This window comes from Pyrgilauda ruficollis, unplaced genomic scaffold, assembly GCF_017590135.1.
Source record: "Pyrgilauda ruficollis isolate IOZ18807 unplaced genomic scaffold, ASM1759013v1 scaffold22, whole genome shotgun sequence".
NCBI lineage: Eukaryota > Metazoa > Chordata > Aves > Passeriformes > Passeridae > Pyrgilauda > Pyrgilauda ruficollis.
Window position 1 is genome coordinate 4804171 of NW_024521428.1, and position 23537 is coordinate 4827707.

Sequence of the window (23537 nt, forward strand, 5' to 3'; positions counted from 1 at the left end):
TCCAGCAGTAATTTGGTCCCAACAACTGCCTTTAGGTTTAGGAATCTTGCAACACTTGCAGTTCCTGCATATGAGTTAGCCAATTGCATCTCAACTCCAGATCAAGATGAGCCTTAAACACAAAATATCCCCCAGTTTTTCTGAGAAAGAAAGAAGAACCTGCGAGAGAACCTGTGGTAAAACCCATGAGTTTTCCCAACACAAAACATCAAGGAACCAGAACCTCTGGCCACACTGAAACATATTGTTGAAAGTAACTAGAAAGTTCAAAGATCCTGTGGACTTGAGCTTAATGCTTGCTTGTTTTCAGAACTCCACAAACCCATGAGTTCAAAAAGCAGCTATCAAAAAGATGCAACATTGCTAGATCAGATGATTCACTCAGACTACTTACCTGCAATAGGTCTCCTTCATCAAAACGCAGCATTTCTATTATGCCATCCGACTGGATGAAAGCTGCAAAGAAAAACAAAAAATTAAGTAATTTAATAAAAACCCATTTTGTTACTAAATCAGAAGAAAAATTTAAACATCTTCATTTTGTAGACAGAGCTATGACAAACCAAAAAAATAATGCATAATCTAGCAAAATAACAAACACAAGTCTGTGACACTAACTTTGCTTGAGAAGTACCACACTTGGCAAATTTGTCTTTTACCTTAACAATGTTAAACTCCAAAGAAAACAAATTCTTCTAGGATCCCAAAAAAGAGTGACTGTACCAAGCCAATTCCATACTTCAATAAGTATGACAGGCTGGGTACTTGAACAAATGAGTTTAATACATCTAAGCCCACAAAGAGTTCAGACACAAACAGAATTCCTGTTTCATTTACACACCAATAATCTTAACTGTACATCTGGAAAGCCTCCTTCACACTGCAGCCTAATCCTTGGCATGGCAACAATCCACTCCATCTTGACAGGAACATATTAAAATTTCAAACAGTTTAGCAGTGTTTGTACCATAAGACTAAACTCCACGAAAAGTTCGTGCCTCAGTCAAATACAGGATCCTCAAACACTCCATTCATTTCCTCTACATGTTTGGTTAGGCAATTGTTTTTCAATTCCTCTTAAAATGTAGGGAATGTAACTTTCTTCTAAAAACAAAGAAATAAGAGCATTGCTCTTCCTGTAAAATATAATAATCTGTACAAGAATGAGTATGATTTAAAGAGGAAAGGTTCAAAGAATTCCACATTTTTCCCCAAAAATCTACTCACACACACACACAAAGGCGGTCGTTAGAAAAAATTGCAGCAGCAATCTCAAATGAGAAAATTGTATTTAAAAAAAAACTTCTGTAAATAACGCCTCCACTACCCTATGTCCTTTTTCCATGACTGTCTTTACCATGTACCATTCGTGCTAAATGAAGTAGAGAGTGATAACATTCCTCTCTTTCTGCAAAGAGGAACAACTTCAACAAGAAGAAATTAAAGACTTTCCAGTACACTGTGTGCTCCTGGAAGATGGATTTTGAATCCCAGTCTGAAAAAGGAGACATAGACCTTTGTCTCCCACTTTGACGCTTTGTTTATTATAACATCACAAACAATGTCATTCTATGATGCTTTAAAAAAAAAAAAAAAAAAAAAAAGTTAATAGTTTCAGAAGACAAAAAGTACTCTTGGTAGACAGGAGTAAAGGCACCTACCACACAGAGAAACATTAGCTTTGACATGTATTTGTCCCAAGCATTTCCTCACTGGCTGCTTTGGTGACACCTCACTCAGTACCCAAAACTTACCATGCTACTTAACATATCACTGTCTGCAAATCCCCTTCTGCATCCCTGACTTCCCCACATACTTCAATACCTTCTCCTTAAAGGCACAAGCTCCACAACCTTGCTTTCATATGACCCAAAGTAAAACTTAATATAAGACAAAGACTGCTGCTATCATCTCTAAAAGTCTCTTTTCGTATGCAAAACCCCTGAAATAAATTTAAAAGATCCCCAAACAACAAAGTTTTATACAATTACTTTTCAAGCTACCACACCACACAACCCTAACGGGCACAGGCTGAGAAAGCCCAGCTCAGGTGGAGTGTGAGAATCACCACGGAGGAAAAAGGGGGAGCTCATAAACAACACACATCCTGCAATATTTACACTGACACTGCAATATTTACAGTGCCATGAGAAGTCCTAGTCAGCAGTATCAGCAATAAGTTAGTATTTTTTTGTGTGTGCTTATTGCTATTACCTTAATGTTACTCAAAACAAACAAAAATCGATCCTTGATCCAAGAATCAGGAGTTTGGTCAATCATTTATATAGAAGAACTATACAGAACATAGGGCAAGAGATTAAAAAAAACCAAACAAAACAACAACAAAAACCAAACAAACCAAAACAGCATTTGAATAGTTGTTACAAAATCAACTCCTACAGTTCATGAAATTTTGGGCTTTTAAAACATAAATTACTGCAAGAGGTCTACCAGTTCAAAGTTTAATACCAGAACAAAGAACAAGTGAATTCTTCTTAATTTAACTGGCAATACATATGATGCAAGGCATTGATTTCATGGGTTAATTTTGGTTTTAAAATCACTGAAAAAAGGCCAAGTATGTTGTAGTGCAAGATGTAAGAAAATGAAGCCTTGACACGTTAGGTTAAAACGCAGAATATGACAGTTAATCATGATTTCACAGAAGTGTCATGCTTATCCTCTGCACAAGAACCCCAAATTACAGATTAACTAGCACAGAGGGAAAATTCTCAGTTTTTAACCTGGGGAGAAATACAGAATGAAATTATGTTTTTGCATGCATTTGATATACTGGAAGTTCAGCAATCACAATTTTAAAAATTATAGATACAAGCAAACCTTCCTATTAATCAAAAGGAACTGCATCTCTGAAGTTGGACTTTTTGGCATTCTGTTGCTGTCTAGATCTCTAGTTTGGAAACAGAGAATACACAGCATTTGATTGTGACATTAGGCACAAACAAAAAAAGTCATTAGAAAACAACTTTTTATATAAATGATCTATTAACAACCAGCAAAGCATAAAAGGCTATTTCATCTAATCACAAATTCTTAGTATTTCTGAGGCTTTTTTTCCCTGATTAAAATGAGATGCACCATCACAACAAAGAGCAGAAAGCAGCAACAATTCTTTCACAAGGATAACATGCACTGAAGCCTCCAGAAATTCACCCAAGCTTTCTACCCAAGCATCTTGAATTCAGACAGACCTTCTGTATGCCCCAAATACCTTTTCAGCCACTCTTAAGTTATTTCATCTTTACAACAACTTATGAACAAAGCAACAGATATTACAGAACATTTTGAGTGGATAACACTGTTAAACAGAAGTGCTATTCATCACTATATCACTTAAGAAATGTTTTCAGAGAGCAGGTGACAGTGCCAGGTGAAGTCAGATGCACTGCAAAGTCTGGCTGCTGTCCATTTCACAGCAGACACATCTCAGCCGAGGCGCTGATGAAGTTGCTGTGGTTATACCTTTCATTTTGGTTTAGACTAACTTTCAAGCCTGCACTTCTCTTTATTGGTTATTTCATCAAAGCAAGGAAATGGCAAGTAAATACATATACCTTCATGAGATGAAAGCTTGTTTTTGCAACTGGCTTCTCAGACTCTCAATTCGGGATGAAACAACAATCCACCTCATTCAAATGAGGCAAAGCTAATTATATTTTAAAAAACCTCCACTGACGAGTCATAAAGAGTCACCCGAATCCCTCTAAGAGCAGCTCTCAAACCATCCAACTTGGACCACAGAGAGGACAAAGTTTTCTTCAAAGTGAAATGCTGACAGCACCCTTGTGGGTCCTTTTTTGCCTGTTCCAGAATTAGAAGCAGTTGCTCATCTTTTGCACTTGTGCTACCTGACCTAAGCAAGTTCACAAACTTTGCAATGCAAGCCCAAAACCAGTTGTTACTGCCCTTTTACACAAAATACATATGTCACCAATACACAATAGGTTATTACCAATGTGCAAAGTCACTGTAAGTAATTAAGTATGAGATCACTTGGGCATGCTTTATTAGGTGAACCATTCCCCATGCTACAGAGGAAGATGACTGTTTTCTGCTAAGTCCCTAACAATTTCCCCTGGGAAAGCTTCTTCCCAAAGCTTAAACTGATACCATCATGGTCCATTACCAGCCTAATACTGTAGCCAGTACTTTAATACTCTGGAATAATAAAATTCAGGAAATTAACAACTCTTGCCTGTGCCATTTCAGTCACCCCTGCCACATGACTGGTGACTGCTACAAGAGGGGCACAACATAATATTTGGGGTAGGAAGCATTTCAGCTGTCACAGCGTGATCGTACACTGCACAAATCAGCAACCAAGAAGCCAAATTACACATTAGGAAAATAATTTCTTCCTGACCCTATAGGCAATTGAAGCCCTGAAGGTTTATTATAATAGCTATTAGTCAAACTTTAAATTTTCATGGACCAAAGAAGGAAAAGGATACATATTCATATCCGCAGATTTCAAGACCAGAATAATCTTAGTCTCATTTCCTCTTCACCTGTGCTGTGCTGAACAGAATACTTTCTTCTGAGAGTTATACACAAATTCCTCTCAAGAGAAAGCCTCTATCCTTTCAAACTTCTGCAAAAAGCAAAAGATTGATGAGAGTCTGTTACAACTTCAGTCACTCTTGCTACTACGATATTATATGTTTTCAGGGTCAAATTTTTTCAGCTTCTATCTTGTGTATTCTTGGTTTCCTCTTTTCAGACAGTAGGTCACTACTAACAGAATACATAGATGCTTACACTAAAAATACTCTTTCATTTTCTTTTTTCAATCTATAACCTTTAAAATGCAACTTCAGCTTTACTATGAAAAGCCCACAAAAGATATCAGAAAAAGATCATGAACCTAGTCTTTCCACTTGCTCCAGAACAGCTTGTTCTACTGACAGCACTTTCCAAGCATTTCAAAGTCTTTAAAAAATGGCAAAAGAAAACCCACCACCGCAAGCATACCCCCAATCCCCAAACCACAGCTTTCTGGAACAGTGAAAGCACTATCTAGTCATTATTACAAGTGGATTCCTAAATGCTTTCCCCTGCCCTTTCCAACAACATCACAGTGCCTGATAGAAAATTAAACCAACAGTAGCTGAATTAACTTAAGGAGCATATTTTCACAAGTTTATACACCTAATAGAGAAATCTTGCTCAAACATATCCCTATTTTGATTGTCTCTTGTCCAAGCCTATATCTGGGGCTAAAACAAGAAAAATACAGACCTATAAACCATCAAATAACAAGAAAACTTTAAAATCCTACACATCTCCAAAGCAAACAGGAACTTAATATCAAAATCACTTTAGCAAACACCAGTCTTTAGCTGTGACTGAATTACAAAAACAGAATAAATTTGCATGTAATGCAAGCAGTGAATATGCCAAGGCTCTTGGTGCACAGCAACAAAAAAACCTCCATGGCTTATAGTTTATGAGGCCTACTCTGACTGAGATCCGACTTTTAAGGTGGCTTTGCACACTTATCTTTCATTTAGCCACTGTTAATTTTTTCATTTTAATAGGGAAGTACGTTCTGGCATATATACTTATAAAAACACTATTCTGAAATATAACTTAGGTCTGAAACATTCTGGCATATATAAACACTATATTATAAACTATGTTATAAAAACACTATTCTGAAATATAACTTAGGTCTGAAACAGCTGCTCAATAGCAGTGCATTGATTTATTTTTATGTTAATGATCTTTGTATATTCTCTTACACACTTGTAAGAACTGTTTTCTTTCCTATGTCTTGTCTAAACCAGTTTTCTTTCTTATAAACTGTATTTATACAAACCTGTATCATCTAGTCCACGAATTTTCTCCCAATTCTAAAAATACTGTCCTATCTTACCAAAAGGTAAGGGAAAGGTCAATTATTTAAATAATTTCTAATTTACATTACGGGGGTTTTTTTAAGTCCAGTTTCTAACCCTTTGTCTTAATGACTAAGCTCACTTCAAGGTAACTATAACCACATGAGCCAATTACAATGCGATAAATGCCATTCACTTCTGTCCATGTCATTGTAATTGCTACATTTGTATCACTATTGGTTAAAGTGCAGAACTAAACCTGGACGAGTTATTTTTAAAGCTCTGACTATGAATTAACTGCTTATGCATCGTCACACAATTTCAATCATCCTGAACAGTGGAAAACTGAGCAGCATGGGGAATACAGGTAGGTGGATACAGAATGAAAAAATAAAATTATTATGGATGGAAAATTCCACTGCAAAAAATAAAATACCATACAGATAAGGAAAAACAGTATTACACTGTAATGCGAGTGACCATTTTAATCAGCTTCAGGACTACAGAAGTCTGGTGAGCCTCAAGAAACATGTCCCAGTTCAGTGTCCAACACACCAAATCTGTTTAAAAAAGGTCTGTTCTCCAAGACAGACAAGTCAGTGTAGCTATGAGCCTGGATTTCTGCCTACGTCTCAATAGGTGACTTCACTGGAAATGTAAAAGGTCATTCTCTTATGAGACAGTGAATGTCAGGCAAGTGAGAATCACCAGCCAGCAGTCTTTCTTTCCAGCTAAATCCTCTTGCACTTACCTAGGCAATTTGCTTATTTTCCAGTACTCCATAACATAAGGAAATTAATAATTTTTCCAGCAAACCTCAGGAAGAGCCATCACAACAAAGAAAATACACACAATGCAGTAAAGATCACATGTACAAACATCACACTTCGAAGTCCTTTTACACAGAAACATATTAATTCTTTCTTCATTATTAAAACCTCTAATGAGCATCCCTCAAAAAGCCAACTGGCCAAATTTGCATTTTCTGTTCATATATATTAGACTTGAAATAGAACCATCCCTAAATAATGCACTTCAATCATCATGTGGAATGAGAAAGCAATACATTAAGCTAAATTTAAAAAAAAAAAGACAGAATGTTCAAAGCCCTCATTTTATACTCCTCGTTAAAAAAAAGTTTCTGACTTTACACAACACATACTCAAGTAAGTTCATATGCATCAACCTATGCCCAAGTTAATAAAAACTAAACAGAGACAGCAGACCACTTGCAATACCTGACCATACTACTCACTATTTCACAGTGAGGGAGAAAAAGTCAAATGATTTCTACTTTACTGCACACAACAGCACAAATTGAGCATATCACTGACAGCCAACTAAGTCTGCATGTAATCTTTCACTAACTTACTTTTGTGTCATTTCTGCCTTCAGATAAAGACAAGCTTCTTTGCCAATAAGGCCCTTCCCTAGTAAGGAGAGTTGCACATTGTGCTCATTCACTGATCTCTTTTCCCCTTAGTTAAGACTGATGCAGATTTTTAGGAATTCAGTCACCAATTCAGTTTTTAAAGCTAGCCACAAAACACAAAGTTACAGTATGATTCTGATTCAGAACACAGGCTCCAGACAACGAAGCTACTGCTTAGACTGAGAAAGGAAGAAAGTGAGTCTCCACCTGAAGCCACTGCTCACACGTCTGTCTCACAACATGTGTTTCATGCTTCAGAAGACAGTGCAACTGCATCAAGGTTTCTTTTACAGTTAACACTGATTAGATGTGTTCTGTGATAGATATATCCTTGCAAAAACCCACACAAGCATACATGGAAACGGAAAAGCTCACTGAAAGTAACACATACTCCACCTAACAATCTACTTTTATTTACATTCCTAACAAAAGCACATTAGATGATTTCAGATTGACACACACAAAGATTACATTTTATTCATACACCTTTTTTCTCAGATGCTTATTTAGCCTGTACTTCCACCTTACAGAAAAGTGCACTTCCATCCACTTTGACTAAAGCAATTTTTATTGTCATCTAGTTTTTTGGTAATGAGTGTAAAAAAACATCTGCTATTGGCCAAAATGGCAGACTTGAGGTGGTAGCAATAAAGGCCATAAAACTTCACTGGGAAAAAAACCCACCAAAATACTACTTTGAAAGCTGCCAGATGCTTTAAGTTGGCACTTTATTTTTAAACCCTTCAAAAATTTCATTAGCTCCTCCAAAGATATTTATTTCCTGGCTCCAAAATGCTTCTCAAGAAGTAATACTCAATTCCATTCATAGGGAGCATGAATGAGAAAACTTATTTTAAAATAATTTGTTTACAAAATTAAACAAAAAGGAGAAATAATTCTCTAAGCAGGAGAAAAACTTTCATGCACGCTATTTTTAAGCCAAAGAGAACAATAATCCTGACACTCATGCAAACTTCTCAGAAATCATTTAAAGAGAGTAAAAAATTTAAAAGGGAGATAGAGAGAAAACAAACATCTGCAAATAGCATCTATCTTTTTGCTTTGGACCATACCAAATGTGGCTTTCTACTCTTTCTAATGACAGCAATTTTAAAATTTCAATATGTTAAATCATACTCCTATACATGTGTTCTTGCTGAAAGTGTACAGACATAAAATTATTTGGACCCTCAAAACCAAGGTAAGTAGTACTGCAACGAGAGGGGGGAAAAAAACAGTCCCTCCAAACTACTCTTAAGGATTTATCTCAATTTCTCAAGTTTTAGATTAGAAACTTTTCATTGTGGCAGTTTTACTGCTCATGTAGCACTGAAAACGGATGTGCAAAAAGATAACATGCACTTAATGGGATTCTAATCTTTTTAGCATATAGAAACAATTATAGCATATAGCAACATTCAATTTGTAGCTTGCCAGAAACAGCAGTCAGTTCACAGCTTCTGGAGCCTCAGGAGAACAATGCATTAAATGACAATTTCAGCTATTACCATTAACATCAGTCTTCCAAACTTGTACTCTTATGAAATGAACCAGTGAACAGACCCCCAGTTACTCAAAAAAATGGGTTCTATCGACACAGTGCAAAGACCCACCTAAAAGGTACATCCAGGATGATTAATGACCTTAATAAAAACCGACCGAGATCAAGCATTGCTCTCCACACCATAGAAAACAGGAAGGGAGATGCAATTTTTACAGTTTCCAAAAAACCCTCCACAGAACAGGAAGGTGACAGAGCCAGGCAGACACCTCCTGCCATCCAAATGTCTTGCTGGAAAGGTGAATCAGGTAAGAGCTACAGCTTATGCTCTGTGGACCCTGCTCAGTTTTCCATCCGCACTCCTACCTCGCTACCTGCTACAGAGAATGCTTTCTATCACTCACCTTATGGCACAGAAACAGACGTCTACTAAGTGAGAATTCTGCTCTCCTCCCTGCCCTGATTTTGCCTCCTCCCTTTTTTCCTTGGTCAGTTACCAAGGTGGAACTGCATAAATTTTTAGAACAACAAGGGTACGAGAACAACACAATTGTTTAGGTTTTGTTGTGTAACAGTTGCGACTTGGTTAATACCAAGTTACTGCAGAGAAGTATCATTGGCAGGGAGGAGCACAGATCCCCGCCCCTCCTATGCTCACTTGGCAACACTCGAGTGTCCACTGGAAACAGCTATTAAGCCTGACGACAAGTGAAAAAGAGTGGCGAGATAATGCTGGTTCAGCTACCATATAAAATTTATAAATACAACAACTGAAGGCCAGGAAAAGGTAGCAAAGGCCTGATGTTAAAGCCATAGTGTTAATGACGTGGCAGTTACACTACTTATTGATTGCTGAGCACAGCACTCTGTTGACTTGCCATGAGGGAACACAGCCCACCAACAGGAAAAAACCGGCTGCAAGGTCTGATAAAACCAGAGGAGAAAAGGGTGGAGAAGAACAACTGAAAGTTTTGAAAGACGATAAAACACAGAGCAAAAACAATTGAACAAAACAGGCGAATTTCAGTTTGGGAGGAACACTCCAAAAACATTAATAAGAAATTAAAGGTGCAAGTAGGCATAGGGAAATCAAATGCTTGCAGAAATGCAATTTAGCTACCTACAATACCTTGGAAGCAGTTACCCCTCAGAAGTAAATAAACAATCTCTTCTGGTCAGAGTCTTTTACAAACAGCTGTGATGATCTAAGTTGACACCCGGTGCAACACAGATCATGATTTCACCCAATAATTCCAAACCCTTAGGCTTAGTGACAGAAGATGTTATGGAGAGACATCTAATTCACTCATCACTTAGCTGCCCCCTAAGACAAGCCTTCACACAAAAATAGTTTTCATTTCTACTTTGATACGCCTAATACTCAGCCTCAACCTAAACAGGCACACCTTTGCTAAATTCAACATTAGAGGGGTTTTCTCACAAAACAGCTATTTTTAAAGGATAATTAATTAAATAATGCTAAATAAATAAATGCTTTATTCAATCTCTGAGATCCTTAGTCTAGTCTTTTTCCCTAGAGAAATCTCATTTAATCAAAGGAAGAATTCACAGCACTCATCAAGTACTAAAACTCTGATCAAATTTCCCCTGATGAACTGGAAGTTCATTTCAATCTTTTCTCCATCAGATAATAACATTCAGTAGTACTGATTGGCAGAGTGACTTCACCTCTGAAGATTCAGACTCTGTCAATGACAACCATCTCTCCTTCAACATCAAATCATTGGGACATTTCTCCCAAAACAAGGAATTTATTAATCTTTTGAATATTTTGGATGATACAGTCAGCCAAAGGTATATGGACACATCCTGACTAGTTAAGCTCCACAAAAGGCAACTGACAAGATATATAATAATATAAAAGTATCATAACAAAAAAGTTACACACACACACACCCCTTCCTAATCTTCTTATACTTAGGAGAGACAACTCAGAGGGCAAGAGTAGCCTCAGTGCTTCCTAGCACACACTAAATAATGGTAATTTCTGGTACCTCTAAACTGCCTGTTGCTGGCTCCACAGATTGAAGTTACACACAGTTCAGAATACCAAAGCAAACACACAAGAAGGAAACGGTTTCTAGTAAGGATCAAGTCCACGTCCTCCACTGCAAGAGTGGAATAGTCAGAAACTTCACAACATTAACTATCCAAATCTCTCAGTATTTCCTCAGACACACTAGCTGCACAGATTGTTAACTTTAATACATCTTGTATAGTAACATGCAAACCACAACTGAATGTACTGCTATATTGCCAGCAGCTGGCAAAGGCAAAAACTAACAGCTGTATTACACTTCACATGAAAGATGGGACACAAATACTCCTTTTGAAACAAATTTTTCAAGAGAAAGAACAAAAACATGGGGACAAAAAAGTGTACGTGATCCACAATTACAGAAATAAGGAATGTTTGACAAGGTCTTGCTTTTATCTATGATCACCCTTTTTTAGTGATGCAGCAACCCATGAAGCTTCCTGGTACAATCACAACTCTTCTACCAAAACTGTATCTGTATTACTATTACCATAGCACTGGCTTCACCATGGAGTTACACAAAAAGTCAGACTTCTGTCTTACAGATATTCCCATCAGCTGCAACAAAAGTATAGCAAGCTCCAACTAAGTTTTAAGATCATAGGGGAGACACAAAATATTGAGATAGGGAAACTGAGGGTGGAATGGACATTAAGATTGTCATCCAGCTCAACCTTCTGCAGAAGTACAGTGAATGCTGAATTTGGATGATGTTTCTTTAGGCTGTCATTTAGCTGGGCCTTGAAAACCTCCAAAGGCAGAGCTTCCATAACCTCCTTAGAGAACCTGTTTCGATGCCTGACCAGCCTCATGGTGAAATACAGACTGATTATGTCAAGGTAGATCATAGCCATCCTAACCGGAAGGCCGTGACAGATGGAGTCAGTGATCCATGCAGGAGCCAAGCCGAGCAGACCCACGCCTGTGCTGGGCTGCATGTCTGGGCTGGTCCTCAGGCCCGTGCTGCACGTACTCCGTGGCTGCAGGGGGAGCCCAGACAGCCCTCTGAAACAGAGAAGCTGCAATCAACACCACCAGCGATTATGCCACTTGGGTGGCCTTGCTTTATCTGAAAGTGCAGAAGGAAGTTCCCATGTGAACATCCTTTCTACCTGACAGCAAAAATTATGAATAGAGCTGTCTTCTTGCAAGGAAATCCAGCTAAAGAGCAAAACAGGGTAACCTTTCTATGGATGGGGTGTGCATAGTGTGTTGCACATAGATCCTTGAAAGGTCTGTTTGGTGCTGCACAATTCAGGGTTCTCAGCATCAAAAGAAATCCAAGATTATCTGCACAACTCTCTCTTTATATGGTTAGATTTAATAAACAGAATTTTCAATGCTATTTTATGGTGCTATTTTATTTAAGCGCCTCTCTTACTCAGATCATCAGAGAGCAGCATCTCCTCGCACAAAACAAACCTCCCCTGTTTAACTTTATGGCCACTGTCTCAGGCTCCAGCCATGCACCTCTGTGAGAAGTCGGCTCCATTCTGCTCCATAAACTACTTTGATATTGGCATGCTACCACAAGATCCCTCAGCCTCCATTCATAGGTCATGCACATATTGACCATCCTTGCAGACTTCCAGTGGGATGGCAGAGAACAAAACTAGACACAGTGGTTTAGGTGTGTTCTATTAAGTGCTGACTAAACAGGAATAATCACGTTGTTCAGCCCAGTGGCTACACTCCTATATGTTGCCAGGGTACATTGCTGACTCATGAACTGCACTTCCAGGTTGTATTCCCTGCAGGTGATTATTCTGTCCCATATAAAGGGCTTTCCATTTCTCCTTTTTGGATTTCGTGAAGGTCCTGTCAGCTCATTGTTCTGTCCTGCTCAGGTCTCTCCAAAATGCAGACTTGTCCTTGAGTATTGGTACATTCCAACTCCAGATCGGCGACAAAGATCTAAAGCAGGACAGGTCCCAGAATAGAGCCAGGAAGAACTCCTTGTAGTCAGCCTCTGAGGTAGAGCATGAACCACTGCTGGAAATAAACCAAAACCATATACCTTGCAGTTTATCTAGTTGCCCAGATAGTTTTTATCATTATCTACAAAATCCACCTGTAAATATTTGTACAGTATGTTGGTGCAAATCAATGATTCACTTAGACTTCTTCTGTTTCTAGATGATTTCCTATTCATTTACAATCTTCAGATAACCAGTCTTTAAATTAATTTAACATATTATGACACTTATTAGGAAATGTGAACTACTTAAACTGGTACCATGCTTGTTTACAACTTTGTCTCCTATCATCACTCCTTCAAATGGTGATTTAATCTCTTTAACATCATAATAGCTGTGCTTTCTCACTTAAACAACTTTAAAAAACCTAACCCTATAATCAAGGGTTTTCTGGGATTTTTCTAGTTTAAGTAACTTTAGATGTCCATGCACATCCTATTACACTGAATCCATACAGTCCAACATAGATCTAGGTGTTCGACTGAAAAAACCCTCAGATAACGCTAAGACATTGCGAAGACAAATTGCTTCATGAACAACAGGGAATTGATCTGTTTTTAAAATGACTTTAAAAAACTAAGCGTGTTGCATTAGTCAGCCAAACAGTTGTATTCCATAACATTTTGTAGCTTCATAGAGTACACAGACAGAAGGAGCTGTAGTGTAGTTTCATTTCCTGTACAGTTCCTTCCACTAAACTTCACTCATACATCTCTAAAAGCAATTTGATAAGGACAGCAAAACTCCTGTTTTCAGATGGTTCTCTGTTGCAAGCTATGCCAGGCGGTAAGAGAAGAAGTATTAAAAACACATCTATGGTAGTCTTAGTGAGAATATTAATCTGGTAATTGTAGCAGGAAAATCTCAAACTAGTGAAACACCTCAATTTTTTTCCTAATTTTTTTCCACCTCAATTTTGGAATTACGTGGCAATCCTTCAGCTCTCTGCTATTTCCCCATTACATCCAAGGTTTTCTAAGAGAGAGACAGACAGACATGATCCTGGTTTAGTCCCTTTAATATTCCAAAGCAAAAGTTATCCCAGGCTGCTTATGAGAAAATGTTAAAACCATATTTCAAAAATGTCAAATGCAAATGCTGCATTACATCTTTGCTGCAGTCAGTAAATCACTAATTATTCTATAAGGATACTTGAGAATACAGAAACACACAACAATCTTGCATCCCATTAAAATGTTAACAGCTGCCTCTAACAAATCCATATCTGACACAAGTTTTTTCTTTGCTTGTATTTATGACTAGAAAGATAAACCGGAAGTCTTTAGCTCTAATGGTCACTGGTTCCTTTGGTTTCTCCCTATGCAAGAAGAAATTCTGCATCCTCTGTCTTGGTATAATTAATTATAATTAAAATGCTGAAATACTAACACAATTTTTTTAAAAAACAGGAATTATTTTAAAAATAACTTTAGTTCAAACTCAAGTTTGCTAACTCCCACAGTATGAATGGATCAAATCAGCTGCTTCCATTGTAAGGACCAACTGTGCTCAACTTTTGGAACTACAGCATAATGCAGGCTGGATGTGACCCCAGAGGCTCCACCCCAGTCACCTGATCAGAGAACTTCTAGTTAGAGGAGGCTGCTCAAGGTATTACTCAGTGTATTTCCAAGTACCCCCACTTATTACTATGAAGAGTAGAAATTTAATTCAACTGCTGTTTTCTAGAGAAAAAAAAACACTTTCTTGAGTGCCTGTTGTACCCAGGTAGGTTCATGCTGTAGACTGACAAAGTCGGGGTGCTACACTGGACAGAAGGTACAAGCAAGAGAAATAAGAGATCATTATAGACTCCTGTTCTTGCCGAACCCACAAACACAGGAACAAACCAAACTGGTTCTACCCTGTGCTTCAGTCACATAACTTTTACTGCTCGTTATGCATGAACCACAGCATCCACCATTCACTGTCAGACTCTCAGCTCATTTACCAAGTTTACTGTTTGAAAAGATTATTTGAACTTGCAGACTCAGTAAATCACACTGTGGAACCATAACGCATATCATTTTAAGCAGTGTAAAACTGGGTAGGCTTTGAAGTAAAGTGACTCACAGCAAATGTCCAAGCAAACAGCTGAAAATTTTAAAATGCACAAATACATCCAAATGACTCAGAGCAATCCATATTGCAATCATTCACAAAAAAAAAAATCACAACTGAAAGCTTTACATAATACAACGCCTATTGACTTCCGCACACTCTGGTGGAATTTCATCATATTAGACACTACACAAATCCATAGCAAGTTCTTTCAAGAGATGACAATCCAAGGCCCTGAACTGAGCACACCATCCTTCAATGGACCTCTACAGTCAGGGGACTCCAGTCTGCTTCACACATGCAATATAACTGAACACCAGTGAGGAAGAAAGAGTTGCAGGGAGAGAACAGCACCCACTTTGAGATTACATTGAAGGTCACGGAGAATATGGGGTCTCAACTTCCTGTCCACTGCAGTAAAATTTTTCCTTTATTTTAATCCAAAGATTTCACAAGCAAGTAAGCACATTCAATCCAAGCACGTGGTCGATATTTTTCATTCACAAGTGCACAGACAGCGCAGACCTAATCAGCTGTCCCACACTTAAGTTTCAAAACCACAGTGAGATAGCATGGTCAGTTTTTATCCACTTTGTTTTCCTCACACTCTTCATGATTCTGATGTGCTACTTCAACTGCTGGAGTGTTTTCAGTTTGATTGAGGTCACTCTTTCTGAATCAAATTTTGATTTAAGCCAGGGTAAAAACACCACCATAAAAGTAAAAGCTGGCATGCTGTAGATTAGTTCTGACAGCAGGATATGACAAACAGGCAGTATATGTGAAGAGACTTTTTATAATATTAAACATACAAGCTTTCTCTCAATCATCTTCTAATATTAATCTAGTTTTGGTACTCCTCTGAAGTATCCTGGTTTGCTATTTTAGATATCAGTAAAAAACATAAAGCCAAAGTTATTTGTTTGAGATTAGAAGGAATGACAAAAATGGAAGCAGAATTCCAACATATCAGTGCACTGCTCTGATGACAATATCCCACTTACACTCAGTAAGTAACTTGGTTTCTAGGAAGCTAGAAGAGAATACATCAAGCATTAAGAAAAAGAAAACTATTTTCACTGGTCTATCTTGTTTCATAATGTACATGCTTAAATAGATTTTTTTCCCAGATCCAGCACTAAGATGTTACTTCAAAAACTACAAGTGATTAAACATATCCTAAATCAGCCTTGCTCTATCTGCACCTATGTTGTGAGCAGATGAGTAGGTAAGAGAACTATCAAAGTAGTCTCAACAGGCTTTCAGTCAGCTGGCCAAATAAAAGGGGATTTTCTAAAAACAATTAGTTTTATAAAATGAAGATTTTCTAAAAATACATAAATGTATACAAATAAGGGAACTAACACAAAACAGTTCAGGTAAAAAAGCATCCTCATGTCAGACATTTATCTTCAAAACACTTAACTTACCATGGGGTTATGGCATTACTATGGCTTCCAGCAACTAAAACCCAGGAAGCTATTCTGTGTATGTTGTGTGTCTTCCCCCCTCCCCCCCAAAAAAAAAAAATCCCACAAAACAAAACAAACCCCAAAACAAAACAAACAAAACACCAAACAAACAAAAGTTATTTTTTGCCCCTCCTAAATAGCAAGAGGCTCTTTGAGACTGAATTTTTTTTCCTGCCATGCCATTCTTTTGCAATGGTTCACAGATTTCCTAACTGAAAAAAAAAACTCAAACATAAAATTTTACAACCTTCTCAGTCTTACTCATTCCTCAGCAATACATGGGCACCCATGAGGACCCAGCTAGGCACAAAAAAAAAGAAAAGCCACATATCAGTGTTTAGTCTGAAATTGATGTTTAAGGTTCTCTGGCTGGTTCAATCACAGTTTACTCTGCTATCTGTTCGGATACCAGATAATTTCCAGAAGTTCTATTTCTCTAGCACAGAGAGAGCATACAGCAATGTCACAGCTCCTCAAGACTTTGATTTACAGCTAGAACACACAAACAATTTCAGTTTTGCTCTTTGCTTTTAGACAAAGACATTTATGTTACATTTCCCCCCCCTCAAACTCCTTTACTAAGATTGGGTACTACAAATATTCATGTCTATCTAGAACACTCCAGCATCAATCTTCTTTCTACTTGCGACAGTTCCATCAATAAAGAACTGCTTGCTGGTTCTTCTCCACAGGAAGCCAGCATAATCTTCTCTCTCCCCATCAGCTCCATCATTCCCCCAGTTTCTCCTCATGTATATGCAAGGTAAGAGGAACAGAGTGTCCTCTACATTCATTTTTCATTTTCTTTTGTCATATTCTGATCTATTCTTCTCACACTATTCACCTGGCACTTGCTTCTATCAAGTTTTTTCTGCAGCAACTTCTCTGGAGTACAAACTGCACTGTGTCTTACTACAGCCACCTTCAACTCGGCAGTGCTCAGGAACAACAATGCACAACCTCAGCCCTAATCCCTCTCCACAGCTTCCTTCCTGCAGCTGTAGTGAAAAATGTATGCCCACAGTTGGGAGATGGAAAGGATATTCCTAGCTACTTCCCTGCTTCCTGACTTATTATTTTTAAACTGTCTTACTACGTTTAACTTGACACAACCTGGTAAAAGCTAAGGCACTTAAGGACAGAGCCTGAACACCCTCCCCTCCTCTCTTCTCAACTACCGTTTCAGTTTGAGCTCCCATCTTGGTCTCAAGGCCCAGTGTCCAAAGTGATCCTTCCTCTCCTGTACTCAATCACTACCTCTTGCAGACTGGCACTTATATTGTAGCTTAAGATCAGTGGGACTAGATCTCACAAGTCCCTTTAATATTTGTCTTGCTTTAAAATTGTTCGGTTTATGTTTTGTTTTGCTTTTTTTTTAATCCACGGTTTAAACAGTCATTGCACTCAGCGAATGGAAGCAAGACAACACTTTCCAACATGTGATCCACAAATGCAGATTGCCAGTGAATTCTGCTCAGGAGTCCATAAAAGATGAGTAACTGAGAAAAAAAACCAAACACCAGAGAAACACTTATTGGTGACCTTAGATGTACCACTCATAGACTACCCCAAGCAGCAAAACACTTGGCAGGAAAAGCAAATGCCAGAAATCTGAAGACTAAAAGAAAGTCACATTCTAGTTGAGAAACAAATTCACCTTTTGAAAATGAGGGATGTGTTGCTGGGATAAGTTTTAAGTAATAGACTGTATAAACAGAAGTGAACATTATCAGTACAAACTATTCAATTTTCTTTAGAGGGTTCAATCGTATCTGTTCAAACTCTGTGAATCTAAAACTGCCCTTGTTTATTTAGGAATGCCAAGAAAGTCCATAGAGAAAAAAACCCAGTATCTTCTTCACAAACGAACCAACCAGACCATGGCCCCAGCTGTCACAACTTTTAGAGTATGAATCAATTCCATCATACCAGTATATGACATCACTGACAAAGCTTATAAACCTTATTACCTGTGAAGGAATGCAATCACAATAAGAGATAAAAATAGAAATTTCTCAAGCATTTAAACTCTTTTAGTACCTCAAGACAATACAGGCCACACTGGCAAACTTACACATTCTAATCTCTCTAAGGATATGGGATCATACTCACGCTGTTTTCTGAATATTTACACCCCCTGTAGACAAAGTCAACAAGAGTGGCTGTGCAACAAATGATTTGGGTTTTTAATCACCTTAATATCAACATACTCGTATTTGTAAAAAAGAAGCTACTAGGAAATTACTGGAATTAAGCCCTTCTTTAAAAAGGTATAGCTACTTTTTTTTTTTATACATGCCTTATTAGGATGTACTTCTTCCCTCAAGTCTGGTCTAGGCATAGGACTAGACCCTCAATGCTAAGCTCCTATTCCATATCCTTTTTCTTCTTATTCTTTTTTATTCTTATTCCCTTTCTTCCTGTCAGACCTCAATCTCCTCCCTCCTCTGGTGCAGCAACTTGCCTGAAAAGCAAATTCTCCTGGCCGGCCAAAGTAAATCTGTTTCACCTACTTTAGTAATACATTATATTTACCTGCTGCTTTTTCATGCTGCCACACAGCCATGCTTTCAAGCAGACTACAAGTCTGCACCTTGGAAATGCTTGAAAGCTGTTCTCAGCAATGCTACAGATTATGCTTAGGTGTTTCGCTCGGGGCTTTTTTTCCTTGCTAAACCACAATGAAAAGACTTCACGCCAAAATCACAGACACTACAAGTTAGGGAAAGTCAGACAAGGACTTTATAATAAAGTTTGGAGAAAACGCCATCGACTCTGCAAAGGCTCCGGAAACCTGTCAAAAGTTTGGGGGAGGAAAAGGGGTGTCCCACTGTACTCGGTGAGGGATCAAAATCCAACCCATGCAAAAGCGTGCATTTCTGCCCTTTCTCATGCAGCTTCGCCAGCATGTTTGGCTTGGCTTCGTCTCCTGCTGGAAGCCTGCCGCAGGGAAACCAGCTCAACGCGAGAAAGCCTCCTGTTTCATTTATTTATTTATTTCCCTTTCCCCTGTTTAAAGGGCAGCTCCAGCTCCATCCCTGTCCCCGCTGCTGTCAGGGAGGAGAAACCCCCGCGAAACGTCAGCGACACACACACGGACACAGACACACACCCGCACTCCGGCAGCCGCGCCGGCGGGGCGGGGGAGGCAGCGCCGCGACTCCCCGCACACCCGGGCAGCGGGAGCGGCGGGATGCGGGAGCCGGCGGGAGAGCAGAGCCGGCGGGATGCGGGACAAGGGACGGCGACCCCGGGGCGCCTCCCCAGCCGCCCCCCCACCCCGCCGCCGGGGAGCGGGCGCGGGCCGCGGCCGTCAACGGCCCCACCGCCACCGGAGGAAGAAGAGGAGGAGCGGGGGGGGAAGGAGGACAAGAAAGGGAAGGGAAATCTGGGTCTCACCTTCCTTCTCGGCCCGGGCCGTGTGGAGGAGCAGCGCCAGCGCGAAGCGCAGCGCCGCGCCCCGCCAGGCGGCTGCCCAGCCGCCGGCGCGGGGGAAGGGGCAGCTGCCGGGGGAGCAGCGGGGGCAGCGCGGGGAGCAGCGGGGGCAGCCGGGCGCCGCCGTCATCGCGCTGCTGCTGCCGCCGCCGCCGCGGGTCCGCCGAGTGTCCGCGTCTGTCTCCGGCCGGGCCGCGGCGCGCGCGCGGAGGAGCTCGGGGAGGGGCGGGGCGGACACCCCCGCGAGCGCGCGCTGCGGCTCCTGACGCGCGTGTCACGGGCCGCCACGCCCCCTGGCGAGGCCACGCCCCTACCGCGCGAGGGCGGAGAACAGGTGCCATTTTAACTGCGGGCAGGGCGCTCCTCCGCTGGCCCCGCCTGCTCTGGCCGCGGGGCTGCCGGCTACGTTGCTTTGGTTTAGTCGTTTATTATTGTTATTTCTTTCTAATTTTTGTTTTTAGCTTTTTCAAATGCGATTTTAGATCTGCTGTAAGCGCCAGCTATTGGCGGCGGGGTCACTCCGCCTCTTTAGCGCTCTCTTCTCCCGGTCCCTGGGCGGGCTGGGGGCGCTGTTGTTCCCCTGCCGAGGCCGTCGGCGCTTTCCAGCCGCGGCGTCCAAGATGGCGGCGGGCGGGCAACTCCTTCTGTCCGCGGCCTCGCTGGAGAGACGGGGGCGTTTCTCTCCGGTGCTGCTGTCCTTTTCCCGTGTTTTATGTTCTCAGCTGGAGGCCCGGAGCGTTGTGCAGCGGTTTCGATTGCTTCACCCTGAGGGAATTCTCCCTACCTCAGCTGCTGGGCCGGGCCGGTCCTATCGGCACAGCAGCAGCGGAGGGCTGGGAGGGTTTGCATGCCTCAGAGGCGCAGTGAGAGCCTGTGCTGGAGCTAGGGCGTGACACCATGCGTCTGCCGCTCTTGAGGGAAGACGTGTACCTATCACTGTCTGCTTGGGTGACACGCGTGGCCGTAAGGCCTTTGGGAACGCATGGAGTGAATTTGCAGTGGGGAGAAGATGCATTGTTATACATACGAGATTGGTGTCTGTCAAGTGGAGGTTACACTGGGCAATGGGTCGTGGAACCACTGCTGACAGAAGCTGTGATACCAGGTGTGCCACGTGGCGATGCTCCCAGTAAGAGATGTGAACTGGGTATCATCTCTCCAGGACTGATGGTCTCAAAGTCGTTTTGGATAAAGTGTCGGGAGCAAAAGTCTGTAATACAGTCTGTTCACTGAAGAACTGCATTAGCTTTTTAGAATAAAAACTTGTATGCAGCCATCTGCCATTCTCAACTGCTCATTTCACCACCAACACGTCACACTGGATTTGAAGTGGTTGAACACATAACTGAGTTTCATCTGTCACAACAGTATAACTGATCTTGGTAGTGTAATAGAGCCAGAGTCTCTAAGGGACTGACTAACAGCCTAACTAAAAATAGTAAGATTTGTTATGGCTCTTACACAGTCATAACATACGCTGTTCTTTATTGTTAAAACTCCCTAAAGACACCTTGAAAGTCTGGAGGTGGTTGTTTTGTTGAACTATGGCTACAGCATCAACTAGGTTTATTTTCAAGGGAGAAATGGAATGTTAGAAGTACTGGGTCAAAACCTTTCCCAGCAATAGTGATTGTTTCCCAAAGACATGTGAGGAGGAACCAAGGCTTCTGTGTAATTGCTAATCTTTCAAACTTGCATAGCCTTTTGACTAGTGCATTGGAAATGGATTTATACAAATCAGTGATTTATGAGCATGAATCTCTGTTCATAGTTCTCAGAACCACCCAAACCACAGTAAATATAAAGCTTGATCACTGCTGTGAGCAAAAGCCCACATGTTGACTTCTGTGGGGGTTAGGTATGTACATCAAAGAGCACAATCAAACTTAAGAACTCAGAAAGATAAACAGCAGTTAGTGATGCTTTCTTGTTATAGTGGACCCTGTAGGATTTTGATTTTTCCTTCCTTACTGGGCTTCTGCTGTACATGCATTACTCTTCTGGGAAAAAAGTCAGCTAATTTCTATTTCTCGTATTTCAAGTGCACTATTGCACAACCAAGCAGACAGACTTTCTCATAATTCCTGCTCTAGAGCGTCCTACCCACTAAAATAATTGGGAACTCTAACAAAGCTAAGATACAAGCATGGCAAAATCTGCCACAATATAAATGAGAAAAGAACTATGAGTCCTACTGTTATGAATCTAAAACCTTTCAACATTAAATTATGGGCAGTTTTTATTTGTTCTAAATACAGAATGTCTTATGGAAAAGATATTATGAGTAGAAAACAAACAGCTCACAGTACATATTCTTCCTTTCATCTTTGTCCAGAACTCCCACTGTTTTCTGTGCAGGAAAAACCAATACAATATGGTGCAATGTCTGTGAATGATAAAGCAAAAAAGCATTCCTTTAATTCATTTCTCCTTTAATCTGGGTTATATTATTTCATACGTATTTGAGGCTCTCCAAGTTGTTTCATTTATACATGCAGTGCATATAAATACAACATTTGGATACTGCAGTGTTGCTTGAGCATGTTGAACAGTTTACAAAACAATTTCTATACTAGCAAAAAAGCTTCTTATAATACACTATGACAAGACAGAATATCGTTCTTATGGAAGTGTAATTGTGTAATAAACAGAAATTACATAAATACTTAGGCACTAAAGTTCAACGGCTGACTCATCAGATGAAGGAATGCCCTGTTCTACAGGAGAGCACCTCAGAAAGACTTTGAGATGGAGAGCTGTACTCTGATTCCTGCAGCCACTGTCAGCTTTGCTAGCATGACTGCTAGAACAGGGTAAAGTTAATGCCAGAAGAATGTGGTGGTCTGTCCACCCTGAGTGAAAAATTGTGTACCTAAAAACTGCTGCATTTACTGAGCTCTGGTAGTTTAAAGTATTCCTCCTAAGCACACCAAAGTGCTGGCATTCAATTATCATTTGTTGATAGTTTATAATTTGTTTGTTTTTTGTTTTTTGTTTTTTTTTTCTTCCTGGTAAGGAACCAGAAATGCTAAAATACAGATATGTGGTTTCTGCCACCTTGATAGGGAAGCAGAAATTTCTGGGAGAGTGTCAGTCTGGTTAAGTTAGAAACTGTAACCTTTTCAACTGCTGGTACTCACTAGAGATTATCTGCCTGACAGACAACAAATGCAATAATCCATTGTTTGAACCACCTTATCTGTCCTGCAGGGAATTACCTCTTCTGTGGGACATGGATCAAATCCAAGTGATGTTGCACTCAAATAAATGAGAAATTTTTGTGGGGTCAATTTCTCAGGATTCGGGAGCACATAAACTCTCTTAAATCAGCACTGAGATTTCTGTCATGAATGTGCCTTAGGCTACTTTTTTTTTGCTTTTACCAAATGTTGTACATTGTTAATTGGTAGATAATAAACCAAGCAAAGGAAGAAATGGGGATAGAAGAGGCTGTTGTATAATCCAATCAACTCTTCTGCTAGTAGAGACTTACTCCTAGTAGCTTATTAGTATTTTTCAAATTATTTTTAAATAATGTAAAAGATTCCTTTGAACATTTTGCACAGGCTCTGCTCTTCACTGCCAACAAGGTTTTCTGATATTCAGTGTATCCCCACCTCTTTTCATTTATTCCTGCTTGTTCCTATATGTATAAGCCCAAGTATTTCCATCTTTAATGTTTGCATTACTTAAGCATTTGCTGGCTGGAGACATGCCTCCATCTACCTCTGCTTTAACAAAAC

At 40.0% G+C, this 23537-nt stretch overlaps 1 protein-coding gene across 3 annotated transcripts in view; it reads right to left on the reverse strand.

Moving 5' to 3' along the window:
- The window catches only part of TMEM131 (transmembrane protein 131), a 92190-nt gene extending 72222 nt beyond the window's left edge, over positions 1-19968 (reverse strand). For all 3 annotated transcript variants that reach the window (XM_041468463.1, XM_041468464.1, XM_041468462.1), the window contains exons 1-2: positions 19759-19968; positions 395-456 (exon numbers count right to left, since the gene is read on the reverse strand). In XM_041468463.1, coding sequence (XP_041324397.1) covers positions 395-456; positions 19759-19924 — 228 coding nt within the window. In that variant the 5' untranslated portion in view covers positions 19925-19968. The remainder of the gene's footprint in view (positions 1-394; positions 457-19758) is intronic.
- Between the last annotated feature and the right edge of the window lie 3569 nt (positions 19969-23537).